At 39.5% G+C, this 15,671-nt stretch overlaps 1 protein-coding gene across 7 annotated transcripts in view; it reads left to right on the top strand.

Moving 5' to 3' along the window:
- Positions 1-15,671, top strand: part of brinp2 (bone morphogenetic protein/retinoic acid inducible neural-specific 2) — a 77,806-nt gene that overhangs the window by 45,216 nt on the left and 16,919 nt on the right. For all 7 annotated transcript variants that reach the window (XM_085930575.1, XM_085930574.1, XM_085930573.1 and 4 more), the window contains 3 exons: positions 1,754-1,944; positions 4,572-4,753; positions 8,879-8,984. In XM_085930575.1, coding sequence (XP_085786701.1) covers positions 1,754-1,944; positions 4,572-4,753; positions 8,879-8,984 — 479 coding nt within the window. The remainder of the gene's footprint in view (positions 1-1,753; positions 1,945-4,571; positions 4,754-8,878; positions 8,985-15,671) is intronic.

Here is a 15,671-nt window from a genome sequence, read left to right as displayed (position 1 = left end):
TGCTCTGGACTCTCACCCCAGCGACCCGAGTTCAAATCCCGGTGGGACCAAAGAAAATATGTCATCATGGAAAAGGCGTTGGAGGTGGAGCTGGTGTGGAGCTGGAGTCGGAGGCGGAACGGAAGTCAGAGGCGGAGCTGGAGGCGGAGCTGAAGTCAGTGACAGAGATGGTGTGGAGCTGGAGTTGGAGGAGCTGTAGTCAGAGGTGGAGCTGAAGTTGAAGTCAGATGCAGAACTGGTGTGGAGCTGGAGTCAGAGGCGGAGCTGAAGTCAGGGTCGGAGGTAGAGCTGAAGTCAGAGACTGGTGTGGAACTGGAGGTGGAACCAAAGTCAGAGGCAGAGCTGAAGGCGGTGCTGAAGTCAGAGGTGGAGCAGGTGTGGAGCAGAAGTCAGAGATGGTGTGGAGCTGGAGCTGGAACCGGCGCTGAAGTCAGAGGGGGAGCTGAAGTCGGAGGCTAAGCTGATATGGACCTGAAGTCAGAGGCGGAGCCGAAGTTGGAGTCAGGTGCAAAGCTGGTGTGAAGCTGGAATTGCAGGTGGAGCTGAAGTCAGAGACTGGTGTGGAGCTGGAGGCGGAGCTGAAGGCAGAGGCAGTGCAGGTCTTGAGCTGGAGGCAGAGTTGAAGGCGAAAGTGGGGCTGAAGTCAGAGGCAGAGCTGGAGGCGGAGCTGAAGTCAGAGGCAGAGCTGGAGGTGGTGCCGAAGTCAGAGGTGGAGCTGAAGTCAGAGGCAGAGCTGGTGGTGGAGTCAGAGACTGCTCCAGTAAACCATATAGTGTACATTCCTTCCCTGCAACACTAGTGAAGTCTTCATGGTATAGTGGATAGTGCTCTGGACTCTCACCCCAGCTGCCCGAGTTCAAATCCCGGTGGGACCCAAAAAAATATGTCATCATGGAAAAGGCGTTGGAGACGGAGCTGGTGTGGAGCTGGAGTTGGAGGCGGAACGGAAGTCAGAGGCGGAGCTGAAATCGGAGGCAGTGATGGTGTGGAGCTGGAGTTGGAGTCAGATGCAAAGCTGGTGTGAAGCTGGAATTGCAGGTGGAGCTGAAGTCAGAGACTGGTGTGGAGCTGGAGGCGGAGCTGAAGGCAGAGGCAGAGCAGGTCTTGAGCTGGAGGCAGAGTTGAAGGCGAAAGTGGGGCTGAAGTCAGAGGCAGAGCTGGAGGCGGTGCCGAAGTCAGAGATGGAGCTGAAGTCAGAGGCAGAGCTGGTGGTGGAGTCAGAGACTGCTCCATTAAACCATATAGTGTACATTCCTTCCCTGCAACACTAGTGAAGTCTTCATGGTATAGTGGATAGTGCTCTGGACTCTCACCCCAGCTACCCGAGTTCAAATCCCGGTGGGACCCAAAAAAATATGTCATCATTGAAAAGGCGTTGGAGACGGAGCTGGTGTGGAGCTGGAGTTGGAGGCGGAACGGAAGTCAGAGGCGGAGCTGAAGTCAGTGGCAGATCTGGTGTGGAGCTGGGATCGGAGGCAGTGATGGTGTGGAACTGGAGTTGGAGGAGGAGCTGGAGTCAGAGCTGGAGGTGGTGTTGAAGTCAGAGGTGGAGCTGAAGTCAGAGGCAGAGCTGGTGGTGGAGTCAGAGTTAGTAAAATAGTTAGTAGGGCAAAAAAATCATGGTTGATTTTCAGTTACCCACATTTTCAGCCATCCGATTGGGCAAGCAGCACTGTCCTTACAAAAGCATCAAGGAAAGAGGAACGACTTCAAATGAGTGTGTCGTTATTAATATATGTATTTTTCTTGTCAGGGAATTCAGTCACTGGAAAGTAAACAGCCTGGCTACAGAGAAGAGAGACATATTTAAAGCTCCTTTGCCCTTAGCACCAGAGTTCCTACGCAACCTGCGATTACTGGGGCGACGGCCAACCTTGCAGCAAATCAACGAAAACCTCATCAAGAAGTATGGAACCCACTTCCTGGTGTCTGCTACCCTAGGAGGTAAGGCAAGACTTTAGGTACTTTTGAGATACCTATAACACTCATGGTATGAAGTACTCACACTAATCTCAAGTTATAAATTCTTATTTTACTTTCAAATGAACAAGTCTGTTGTAGGTGCCTTGAAACAATAAATTGTGGGAATGGCTAGGTCTGAAACAATAATTCATGTGGCACCTGCATTATCTAATCACGGTGCTTAGACCATGTTACCGTTCAATCATCCTTCCTCTAAATGAGCATTACTTGCTGCAAGAACTGGGCAGACCAGACGAGGGATAAAATTGACCCGTTTCTAACCATATGTCTCACTTTATTGGATTCCTTTTTACCCTCTTCGCCCCTCTGAGAGGATTGAAGTAACTCACAAAACGGAATTGCCTGCAGTATCGATTGTAGACACCTCACAAATCAAGGCGGAGACCTGCATTACACGTTCAGAGTGACATCCTCGTGATATTGACACTGCAGACCCTGGTCATCACTTAGTATAAAATAACTTTACTGCTTGGTATATACAGACCTGTGGAAAATTGATTCCATTTTTTTTTATTTCAAGCAACAGCCCGATACAAGATTTACAAGGCCAGTTTCAGATTATTCAAGGCTTGCGTTATTCAATATCACTAGACATGCAATGTAAGCAGGATTTTGTTTAAATGTTAACCAAACTTGTTAATACTAAGACTTTAACACATTAATTTTGCACAGAATCCAATAACGACAACAATCGATAAAAGACTATTCGATATGTACCTCGATACACGGGCTGCGATATGAATCAGGGACGGTCAATTTTAAAGTGGGATGATTCATTTCGGTTTATTTCAGTGGCATTTCCTTCAATGCTATATTTCTCTGACACAAGTAGATTCGATATGTCTGTCAATATGTTTTGGTTGGATTCGATGCACTTGCATCTTTTAAATCAACACCAATTTTCTGATTAAAATCAGGAGTGGGGCAGAGACACAGACAGACCGCGAGAAAGACAGACCGAGGCAAGACACAGAGAGATACAACACAAACAGATAGAAATCGAGATAGAGAGGCAGACTCGGAAAGACCGAAAGACAACAGACGCCTAGAAAGACAGACAGACTGATGGATGCATCGAGAGAGACAGACTCACAGCCAGAGACATACAGAGCAGAGAGCGAAAGATACTAGACGCATAAACAGAGAGAGAGAGTGCAAGAGAGAGAGAGAAAGCAAAGAAATGTTTACTTAGATTTATTCCCAGAACACTTCATGTCCAATACTTGTGCCTTGTGGTCTGTTTGCATCCAAACATACGTCACTTGCTCTCCTCTAACGGACAACTCCCTTATGAAGCATCAGCATGGGAGCCAGAGCTGACTAAAGCAGCTGCAGACTGATAGTTAGACACTAGATGTAATTAACAGGCTCAGCTAATTTTGCTCAGCGAGTCTGTGTACTATGGCTAAGCACACACATTAACACATTTATTTCAAATTAAAACAGTTTTTTTCTGTTTCATTTGTCATCATTGATCTAATATTGTTGTATTTCTAAGTATAAATATAAATTGCGTTTGTAGTTTTAACAATGAACCAACTCTTGGACTGGTAAGCCCATTTGCCTCACAGTTCAGGGGTGCAGGGTTCGATTCTTTCTCAGGCCTTCCTCTGTGGAGTTTGCGTGTGTGTGTGTGTGACAGCTGTATCCACAGTCAAACGCATCCACCTCATCAAAGTCTCTAAATAGAAGTCTATGTTCATCAAAACTTGGCATCTTTTGTTTTGTTTTCATTGTTCGCTGAGGACCTTCACCACATTGCCCATGGTATTCATTATTTCACACTAATCGCCCTGACCTTTGCAAGTTTTATTCATATTGCATCATTACAACTTTTGCTTTCTCTAGTGGAAGCATTCAGGCATTCTTGACTCTGCAGTTACTCATTCACATTGCATATTTGCATTTTGTTTGTTCAGGCTAAATGCCTGTCTTGTGATGTCCATCCATCCATTTTCTGAACCACTTAGTCCCCACGGGGGTGGCGAGCGTGCTGGAGCCTATCCCAGCCATCATCGGGCAGTAGGCGGGGGACACCCTGAACTGGTTGCCAGCCAATCGCAGGGCACACAGAGACAAACAACCATCCACACTCACACTCACATCTAGGGACAATTTGGAGTGCTCGATCAGCCTACCAAGCCTGTTTTTGGGAGGTGGGAGGAAATCCGAGTCCCCGGAGAAAACCCACGCGGACACAGGGAGAACGTGCAAACTCCACACAGGGAGTTGGAATCGAACCTGCACCCTTCTAACTGTGAGGCGGACGTGCTACCCAGTGCGCCACCGAGCCGCCCGCCATGTGATGTAAACGTTCTTTTTTTTCTGCATCAAGTCGGGTAATATATTTTCTCAGGCCATTGTCAGTCATAAGGTTTAGCAATTTCTGTATCTCCTTCAACTCCACCTTGTGTCCAAAATATACTTTATTTGATAACAAGTTGAGAGAAGTTTTATAGTTTTCCTCTTTTCTGTTTGTTTGATCTGTGTTGATGTGTTTAAAGGAAATCTGTAGATAACAGAAATACATCATGAAAATTGTTTTATTTCTTACTTTTAATAAGTCAGACTAATTGTTTCATCCTCAGGGGAGGAGTCATTGACTATTTTCTTGGACAAGCAAAAGCTGAATAAGAAGTCAGAAGGCAATAGCAACAGCACTGTGGTGTCCCTGGAGCTGCTCCATCAGCTTGCTGCTTCATACTTCACAGATCGGGAAAGCACTCTAAGGAGACTGCACCACCTCCAGATCGCCACTTCAGCAATTAAGGTAATCTATTTGATGCTCACTCACCCTTTCCGTGGGACCAACAGTAGCTAACTGCTGCACGGTTATTTACCATCAATGATGTTGACTTCACAGTACTGTGCCAAGATGTGAAATATCTCAAAAGTGAAGATGCAAGGAAATAAAAACAATGGTTGTCTTTAGGATCTCACTATATTACGTGACCACATTGGTAACTCTAGAAACATACAGTAATAAAATAATGAAATAATAAAAAGTAAACAATTTATGCATCATAATTTTATGTTATGTTTATGTTTTTTGTAGTGCATAAATAATTGCAGGCTGTTATTATTGGTATATGCTGTTTGCATGTGTTGCTGCATTGTTTGTGTTCAAACATTAGTTGTTTAAAAGTTCACCATAAATTCACATGAATAATAAAGACATAACTGGATCATTTAAAGCTTGATTAAAAGGTTTTGAACCTTGAAAGTTACAAAATGACAGGTACTCTTTGTCCATCCATTCATTTTCAATGCAGTTAATCCTATGCCTTGTTTAACTGCTCTATTGGAATTTATAGACTTGAACATTGGTGTAAAAACACCATTATAAAGCTCCAACTTGATCCAAAAACAGGGATATAAACCTTGCTTAATGCCTCACAATTTTCCGACAGCAAATTTCAAGAGGGACTAAAAGTGTAAATTTCTTTAACACATTTATTTCGTCAATGTCTTGAAACCGAAGGAACAGACAGAGCCTAAGTACGGTGAGCATGCTACCGGACAGCCAGACTAATGTAGAGACACAAAATGGGATCAGCTCGACAGAAGTTGTTTTCTAGATTGATCGATTCGCTTAGTGTTACCCTGCCTCAGATCACTTCAGTCACGTCAGGGGCAAAACAACAGATTTTTGCTGGCAGTGTTGGTTGTTGAAAAACACAGTACAAAACTGGCTATGTACACAAAATGTGAAGCTTCTCAGCAACTAAGTAACGCAAACAATAATCAATAGTTGTTGCACCATAGACATTTCATCATGATAGGAGCTGTCAAGATACTGATACAATATGTATATCATTTGTCATTTTTTTGTAGTAAGGTTATACATATATATATCTTAAGGAAAAAGGAAAACTTTAACCTGCCGATAGTTAAATGAATCCAAACGTGAATAAAATTCAGCTGCATACATAGATGTTCTTTTACAGCCAAGAAACTTGCACAACCGCCAGAACAAATTCACACATTAATGAGCCAGAGCATCCTTTACATATCTCTAACAAATAATGATCTCTGCTATGCAAGCCACCTGCTGTGGTGTTTTATGCCAAATTTTGTCACCCAGGAGGAGGCAACGCTGAGTGAGATGTACTTGACTTGTGTCCACGTATGTCTGTGGGCAATGAGTGGCTGCAACACAGCTAGTGAGAGTCAGGAGTGAAACTTTAAACATTAAAATAAACCACAGCCGGAAAATGGAGGCATATGGATATGAATATTTGTTCCCTACAGGTCTCTAATGATTCTTTACCTGTTTGTATGTATGTTTGTATGTGTGTGTATGTGTGTGTGTATGTGTGTGTGTGTGTGTGTGTGTGTGTGTGTGTGTGTGTGTGTGTGTGTGTGTGTGTGTGTGTGTGTGTGTGTGTGTGCGCGCGCGTGCGTGCGTGCGTGCGTGCGTGTGTGTGTGTGTGACAGCTGTTTCTGTTTTGGTGCCATTTTTTGGCACCATTTATTCATAATGGATCAATAGTAGGTGGATGAAGAATGTACGGGGATGTTCTTAAAATAAAATAAACATTTGGCATAACATTAACAACCCCTGCTGATTTAACCTCAGCTAATCACTTGTAGATTTATTGCATTTTTTTTTTTTACATTAAGTGCAACACTAAATATCTTCAAACAGCATGCGATCTAAAAACGAAGCAGTGGGAACATTTAAAATTATGATTAACAATGTCAGTGTTTCAATTGAAAAAGTAAAGCAACCAATTTGTAGCATCAATGCATAATTTGCCAACTGCAAATACATCAATAAGAGACACAAGTGGTACAACATGACAATTATCCATGCAAATACTTGGCTCTATAAAGTTTTTTATTCTCATTTTCTATTGACCATAGCTTCTTTGCTTTTAAATCATCAAAACAATATTGTCTGTCAAGCTAGTGTACAATTTTATACCAATTGACAGCTTTTCAAATAACTATTTGTACTTTTGCAAAATGACTATTTGTACATTTGTAACCAATAAATTATGAAACTCTTCAAGGAACAATATTCTTTTATTTTATTTTAATAAAACTTATACTGAAAGTAAATTTATTTGTTTTGTTTTATAAATGCTATATTCAAATGTCCGTATGCATGCTATAGTAGATTATGGTTTGTTCAAAACAGTAAAACAAAACCACCATGTTAACAGTAAATAAAAGAGATGAAGCCTGTTCAGCTCACATCAGTCACTCAGTCATTTGTCCACAAACCAGCACATGGAACACAACTGCTGCTGTGTAGTATTGAAACAAAAGCAGTTTTTTATTTGCTCTCAGATGGCTTCATCACATTCACACATGCTCTGTGTCCTCTCAAAGGCCTTGCCTGGGAGCTGTGCACATCTGCTTCACTTATTTCTATGATGCATTATAATTCACACACCGTAAATGTTGCATGGAGCATTTACCCAAATCTGAATTTTAGATTCAAGATAAACACAAGCCCATTTCTCACTTCAATATTTTTGCTAGCAAGTCTGTTATTGGCTTTATTGATTTTGGAGGTGACTGTGTGTGTGTGCGTGTGTGCGCATGTGTGTGTGTGTGTGTGTGTGTGTGTGTGTGTGTTTGTGTGTGTGTGTGTGTGTGTGTATGCTGGTTATGATAATCTTGATATGATATGACATGATATATGATTATCATGATATGATACATTCACTGTGATCTTTCTGTGGAAGGACAGCACGGTAGTTGACTGGTTTTGTGTGAATGTGTGCGTGCGTGTGGCGGGCATAAATGTGGTTTCAATAATTATTTAGACCTAAAATTAAGAAAACATAATAAATGGGTCTTATATAGATTATCTGTTCTAACAATCATCCTTGCCAATACATTTTCCACCCCCTGATTGTTTATTGTAGTTGGTGTGTCACACTGAATTTCAGAATCACTCAGCATTGTAACAATAGTGACCACTTCAAATTTCCAATTCTCATTCCCCTCTAAGATGTGATGGCAACACAGCAGTCTTATTGATGATCGATTCTTCAATCAGAACTAAGGCAGCAAAAAAAAAAAAAAACAGTTCAAGAGGCTCCACAAGCAGCATCCCTGTATATTTAGGAAAGAGAATTGCAGAAGGCATCTCAAGGTGAAGCAAAACAACCAAGGAGAGGTTTATCAGAAATACTATGAATGTAATCCGTTCGTTCGGAAAACCACAGAATCATCAAATATGAGAGGATGTGCAAACTTGTGCAAGCACGTTATTTTAGCTGTTTATATTTTACTTTATACTGTATTTATAGTAAAGATAAAACCAAACACGTTTCATGTCAACATTAAGGAGTGTCGTATGATGTTTAGGAAGGAATTTTTTTAAATTTGGAAATATGACTGTAATGTAACAAAATGTGAAAAAAAAGTGTGGTGAATACCTTCAGGGATGCAATATACATGTATATAATAATATACTGCATGTACATTTTATTGATGTATTTCTTTGTGTGTCTAGCCAAAAAGGATTAGACGTGTTGTATAAAATCCGTTCATCCATCCATTTTCTGTACCGCTTTGTCCCCACGGGGATCGCGGATATGCTGGAGCGCATCCCAGCTGTCAACGGGCAGTAGGCGGGGGACACCCTGAACTGTTTGCCAGCCAATCGCAGGGCACACAGAGACGAACAACCATATTTAAGCTTATCCTTTACCTCACATCTTCATGGTAGTATCCAACCAAAGGCCAATGCAATAATTGGTACTTCAGCCAGTTTTCAGTAAAAAAAAAAAAAAAAACTACTTTTTTATTTTTCAATGTCAATACAGAAGTAAATGCATGTATTTTGTTGCTGTTGATAAAATGATAGCATGCATTTACGAGTTCACATATGGTTTCTCTTTATGTGATAAATCGAGCTTTTCCTTCTGTTTCCTAGGTGACTGAAACAAGGACCGGTCCTCTCGGCTGCAGTAACTATGACAGCTTGGATTCAGTTAGCTCTGTGTTGGTGCACAGTCCAGAAAATAAGATTCATCTAAAAGGTATGGTTTGCATATTGCACTGGCCCACCCTCAAGTAAACAAACCCTTCACCTCTATTCATTTTAAATTCATGAGAAAACGCTCAACTTCCGTGTCACCAAAGTCCACGAAAGGGACAACCTATTTTGCTTCCTAAACTGACTTAGAGGCACATACATTTGCCACTTTCATACCTCCATCCACCAACTTGCAGCATTCCCATCGTGCCCAATCCATACACTTTACGCTGCAGTAGTTCATATGTCTGTTCTGCTTCGCTGGCTCGCTGGCTCATGGGCAATCTGGTATCTTAGCAGGCTGAAGATGGACTGTGTCCTGTCACACTGACCCTGTTCCAACCCCTCAAGTTACACATAGAGCAGTTATCATCAACTGGTGGCCCCCGGGCCCAATACGGCCCAGCCGCCCAACCATCTAATCCTGCCCGTTCGATAAGCATAAGGATAAAAGAAAATTGAAAAGTCTGACTCAAAAAGGATAAACATGCCTTGTAAACATCAAATAATATGAATTCATTAGTTGTGCCAAAATAAGATTTCCCTGAGGTGACTATCTGGTAAAATTCTGACCCTTTGATAAAAACAGTTGGTGACCCCTGACATATAGAGCATTCGTTCGTTCATTCATTCATCCATCCATCCATCCATTCATCCATTCATTCATCTTTTCATTCAACCATTTATTTATTTATTTATTTATTAATTATCAACAGCTTGAATTTTTATAAATATATAGACTTTTTTGCTATTCTTACCTAAACTATATTTATCATCTTAAATTTGATTTTGGGTTGCTCTTTGCAGAATATTTTTTTTGCTGTACTTGTAATTCAAAATTGTCTGTGACTAAGGGGCTGATCATTGTTTGAGGAAGAGATTCATTAAGTACCAAAGAACATGTGGATGAAAGACAACATCATAAATATTTTCTGTTTTGTATAAAATAAATTAGAAAATAAAGAACTGTTTTGTATTTTGAGTTTAATAATTTAGTGGAAGAGGCAAAATATTTGTCTTGCTGGGTTAGGGTTTGTCTGTTGCTTAAGCTCAAAGGAAATGCAACACAATATATGAAATCACTATTATTTGTCATTGAACTGCTTTTTGTTGGCTTGCACTGTGATTAAGTGGAGTGATATAACGTAGGTTTAAATATGTGTAACACATTTCATCATAGTGTTTTTATTTTTTTTTGCTACCAATATTGCCAACATGGTTTGAGATAAATGTTGTTAACAGGTACAAGAAATATAAATACATTGGATCTCATTTATAAAACACAAGCAGAACAAATTTGTGAGTTAACTGTTGGCATGAGGAAATTTACATTAGTTCTGCTATTTATCAATATTTTAGTAGCTCTGATCTTTTTGCAGCAACTCTAAAAAAAATTACACATGTTCCCAACCACGAATATACGTACCTCATTATTTGGATGGTACAATCACAATTTAGTATGAATGACTGCATGTCTATTTTTGCCATAGTAACCTGCTTCACCTGCTTTGGTGGTCTATACTATAATAAGAGATGATTTCTTGCATTTGTAGCATATATATATATCCACACACACACACACACACACACACACACACACACACACACACACACAGTATATATACTGTATATATATATATTAATTAATTTTGGGGGACAAAAATGATAGATTTCTGATTTTTGCATTAAAAGAACAAAACCATCCATAAACAAACGACCAGAAAATCAATTATTCATGTTGATTAACGATTCTGCTCTCAAATAGTCACACAGAGAACCATTAGAGAACTTATATTTGGAAAAGTTTCGATTTAACAAATGGGTTCCTAATATCACTTGTATCATTTCTTAATATTGAATGCAATCAGGCGCATAGCCTAATGTTAATGTCTAATGTCGTGTTCTGACATTTTCATGCGAGTAGAAAAATATTCCACAATATTACAAAAACGCTCCAACAAAAACATAAATGCACAGTACATTAGCGCCTTATAATTCTTCTCAGACCTTGTAAAAAAAAAATAACAGACAATTCTAATTATCAGGAGTGAATTCGAGGAAACAGTGAGGTGAAAATGAAAGTACACCCTTAGAGCACTTAAGGTGGATGCCCCCCCTACACACAAATACAGAACTACTGTAAATACAGAGAATGAATATTGACCTCTGTAGCTGTATTTTAATTTTCAATCCTCGAATTTGAAACAGGATGAACATGACACGATACAATCTCTGCCCTACTAATAAATTATAAAAAGACAAAAGAAAGACAATCAGTGTTCCACCATGTTGTGGGGGGGTGAAAAAATATATAGATTTTTTTTCTGCACTCTCTCCAGGCAAATAAAAGAACATTGTCTTTGTATTTTTATTTTCCCTGTATGCTCCCACACCATTGTTCCCACTTTTTTTTTTTTGATCCTCGACTCTGATTGTATGCCTATTTGTTGTAAACCTGGAGGGTTTGTGTGAGTGTGTGTGTGTGTGTGTGTGTGTGTGTGTGTGTGTGTGTGTGTGTGTGTGTGCGTGTGTGTGTGTGTGTATGTGTGTGTGTGTGTATGTATGTTCAAGTGAATTGAACACTGTTGCTTTGGTGTACTACCACTGGCTCTCTAATCACTAATGAAAGTACTAGACTGTGGAGTTGGTTCAGAACAATCAGTCTTTTTTTTTCCTATATTTGTTCTCGCAGTTCTTTGATCTAGGATGTATAAATGGATGGATGTGTAGATGATTAGATAGACGATATGCATTTTTAGAGTATCTTTCATATCAACGCTCTTAAAGGGGAAGTCTAGTTAAAAATATTCTATGGTTCCCTCATTAGTTTAAAAAAATATTCTTATTATTATTATGTTTATGAAATGTGAATTAACAGAAAAATCATCCTATTTTTATCTAGGGTTGCAGTCATTTTTCCGTCAACTAAAAGCTCAGTTAATGCCCATCTTGGCTCACCTATTTTCCGGGTTTGGTCATGTGACATTGGCAAGCTGAGCGTGTAGGCACTGTGGTGTCACTTTTAGTCAAATGCAAGCGGCAGTACACGGGAACATTTTTACCCTCTGAGATGATTTTTTCAGCTAAATTCATTGTCTACAAATGAGATATTAATCAGAATACACGATTTAGACTCGTGCAACAGGATACAGTAGAATGTATTATAAAGAACATTTTTAACCTGTCTTCCCCTTTAAGGACTGTATGTTTTGTAAAATATATTTAACGCTGTGAAAAAGGATTTTGGTCTTGACCTTCATATCAACATAGAACTGTCATTTTGAGTAAAATTAAATCAGATCTCCTTCTTTAACTAAATATAAACACATACTGTATACCATAAACATTCTACATAAATCATTTCAGCATTTCAGCCATAAAATGGATCTGAAGGCATCATCTTTAGGACTGAAATAAAACTCTTGCCTCCAGCTGATTGGTGGTCGTATGACATGTCTGCACCCAAAGCACACTATGCACAATTTTAGATCTCTGTAGGAAATCCATCAACTGCCTGGTTGAGCAATGACAAGATTGAGGTGCTGCAGGGTGAGAGGTCTGTAAGGCGCTCTTTTTTAGTTCTTGGTCAGACTTCAACCTGTGCAAAACCTCTGTATGCCACCTGTCACCGTGAACAACAAAGCAGGACGAAAGGTCGGCTATTTCTTATCGCTGTCTTGTCTTGCATTAGAGTATTTAAGTGCTGAATGCAAAGGATGTGAGAAAAGTTGAGAGGTTGAGGGACACAACACCTTGGACCAAAGGGAAATTGCCATTTCAAATGAAATGCCAAAAGCCAATACACCAACGAAGGCCCGTTTATTCCTGTAATCTCATTGTTCGTTTTTCACGAAAACATCAAATCTCTAAGCATTGAGACAAAACAACCCAGGAAAATGAACATTTCTTTTTTTTGTACCAAGACCCTTTGTGTGTGTCTGCATTTGTGCCGCAATTCTGCCACCAGGTTGTAATGAACAACCAAATCCGGAAACTCAAGAGTGAGGACATGGTTCTTGGGTACCAAACACTCTTCTTAAAGCTAAGCCTGGGCTTTGTGTTGTGCCTTGTACCAATACTGGCATAACAACACACATTGAAGGACTTTTCACAATACACTTAACACTGTGCAGTAGACTGTTGTCCAATTCATTCATTGTGTGTGGGTAGTGCCACAGACTCATTCAAACGGCAAGGCGGAGGAGGATTGATTGTAGAGAGACAAGAGCAAATGATTTTGCCTGAGTTGTACCATAAATGACTGATAAAATGGAGGCAAATATTTAATTGTGATTTCCCAGAATCAGGTCTCTGGGACAAATGCTGCCGTCTACTTTACATCCAAAATAGCCAGAAACGACACCAGGCTACTTTCTTGTTCAGTTGCTTAGCAACTAGTGCAAAATATGCACAGGATTGTACTGGGCTGCCATTGCCCCTATACCTTCCTGCGTCCTCCCACGCTGTGGGGCAACATGAAAACCAAGTGTAATATGAATGTGTCAATACACAACAAGACACACACACTCATACAAGAGAAATTGTGGTCACAGGGGGCGGCTAAGTAGCTTCAAATTGCTGAAAATGAAAAGTGCAGTCACTCCTGCAGGTCAACAGATAGACAGTGAGGGTCGTGTGTGTGAAATAGATGGCAACAGCGAGTTGCAGAGAAAAAAAAAGGTTTCATTTTTCACTAAGCTCTACTGCCACAACATAAAGTAAACTGCATAATATGGATGAGCATAATGTCCATAATGAACTTTTAATGAACATGCATCAAAGTCCAGTTATACAAGGTTGTTTTTTTTCCAGATTTCTGAATAAATACTTATGATGTGGATTTAATTAAGGCATATTTTTACATAAACCTAAAACTATTTTTGTGTTTTTGCACTTTGCGCTAAGGTGGTTGGACAAATTGACAATTAAAATGATCACAGTGATTGCAGCTTCTCCATCACAATCACTCACAGCCAATCACACAGGAGTCTCTTGTTGCAGGTAGATGAAGACTAAAAAGTACTGCTATTATGCACCAGTTTTTTAAATAAAAACTATATCAATATTTTTCATAAATACACTCAACATAATGCTATATGGCTCCAGGGATCTTAGTAATTTGTGTTATGACCTGTAGAATTGAGTAGCTGACAGTTGGACTGCAGGGCTGATTAAATATTGTTTGTATTTTATTTCTACCTCATGTGATATTTTTGTTTATCAAAAACACAGTACACCTTGCTGTACTGAAAGATATGTCCATCCTCTGCTTTGCATGACTCCTTTTGGGCTCTGTTTTTACTATGTATTTAATATATGTATTAAACCATTGTTTGCAATACATTAATCCCTCGTTTATCACGGTTAGTTGGTTCCACGCCAACCCGCGATAGGTGAAAATCCGCGAAGTAGAGAACATAGATTATTACAATATCCACACAAGGATTTTATGAACTTTTATTTAATTTTTAGATACTTTCATGTGCTTTTAAACGTTTTTTTTTAATATTTTTAAACTGTTTAAAGTCAAATTGACTTTAAGAAATATTCTTATTCGTTTAAATAAATAAGAAAATGAAGACAATAAAAGAGTAAATATATTGTTACAATATATAGCAAGCACTTATTCTATATAATTTGAGTTTCTGTAGTATTTGATAGCGACATTTGGTCGCTGTTTAAAGTCAAATTGACTTTTAGAAATATTCTTATTCGTTTAAATAAATAAGAAAATGAAGACAATAAAAGAGTAAATATATTGTTACAATATATAGCAAGCACTTATTCTATATAATTTGAGTTTCTGTAGTACTTGATAGCGACATTTGGTAATCTGGCAGTCTTCAAGCTGTGAAAAATGATTCTTTTTTTTATTCTTCTTTCAATTTAGATCTTACATTGTGCCTTACATGATGTGCACGCACTTTAGACCTTCTTACATCACATTTTACTTGATATGCTGCTGTTTGCAGGATTGAAACTAGAGTGTTCTGACGTCTATCAGCATAACAGAGAAGGAAATTGCTTACTGTCATAGAAGTGAGGAAAGCTAGGATCAAAGCAGCAAACGTACAAACCACACAGCAAGATACTGAAGAAACCTGCCAGATTTACAAACACAGGCACATTAGATTTTGAAGCCACAAACACACACACACACACACACACACACACACACACACACACACACACACACACACACACACACACACACACACACACACACACACACACACAGCAGTTGCACCTGCCAAGACATAGAACAGAGGAGAAAAAAGTCACTAATTACATCTCTTTTCCAAGCTATCGAACGAGTGAGCACCAAAGAAGAAGCGACATGCATATTCATTGAAAGACTCTGCAGGATTGCATGTTGACGAAACAAATAGATGATTAGCAGACAGAGAGACAGGTTTAGCGGAACAACAAGAACGCTATGGAAATCAGACCAGAAAGCCTCTACTTTGGTTTCCAAAAGTCAATGATACACTTTTGGGATCACACAGTGGCTTTTGATTTGAGTAATTAGACTGTGCAGGTATGACAATTTGGATTCACGTTTTGCATAATTCCATTAAAACACTCATAAGAATGGAAGCTGGGAAATGCTAGGTTGTTTAACACAAGCCTGCCAATTAAGAAAACTGCGGGTAGCTTAGGCATTTGTTTGTGACTCCTGGCCTCAGCTAGC

The sequence above is a fragment of the Syngnathus leptorhynchus genome, chromosome 14, assembly GCF_054491065.1.
Source record: "Syngnathus leptorhynchus isolate UIUO chromosome 14, UIUO_Slep, whole genome shotgun sequence".
Classification (NCBI taxonomy): domain Eukaryota; kingdom Metazoa; phylum Chordata; class Actinopteri; order Syngnathiformes; family Syngnathidae; genus Syngnathus; species Syngnathus leptorhynchus.
This window is presented reverse-complemented; position numbering and strand designations above follow the sequence as displayed.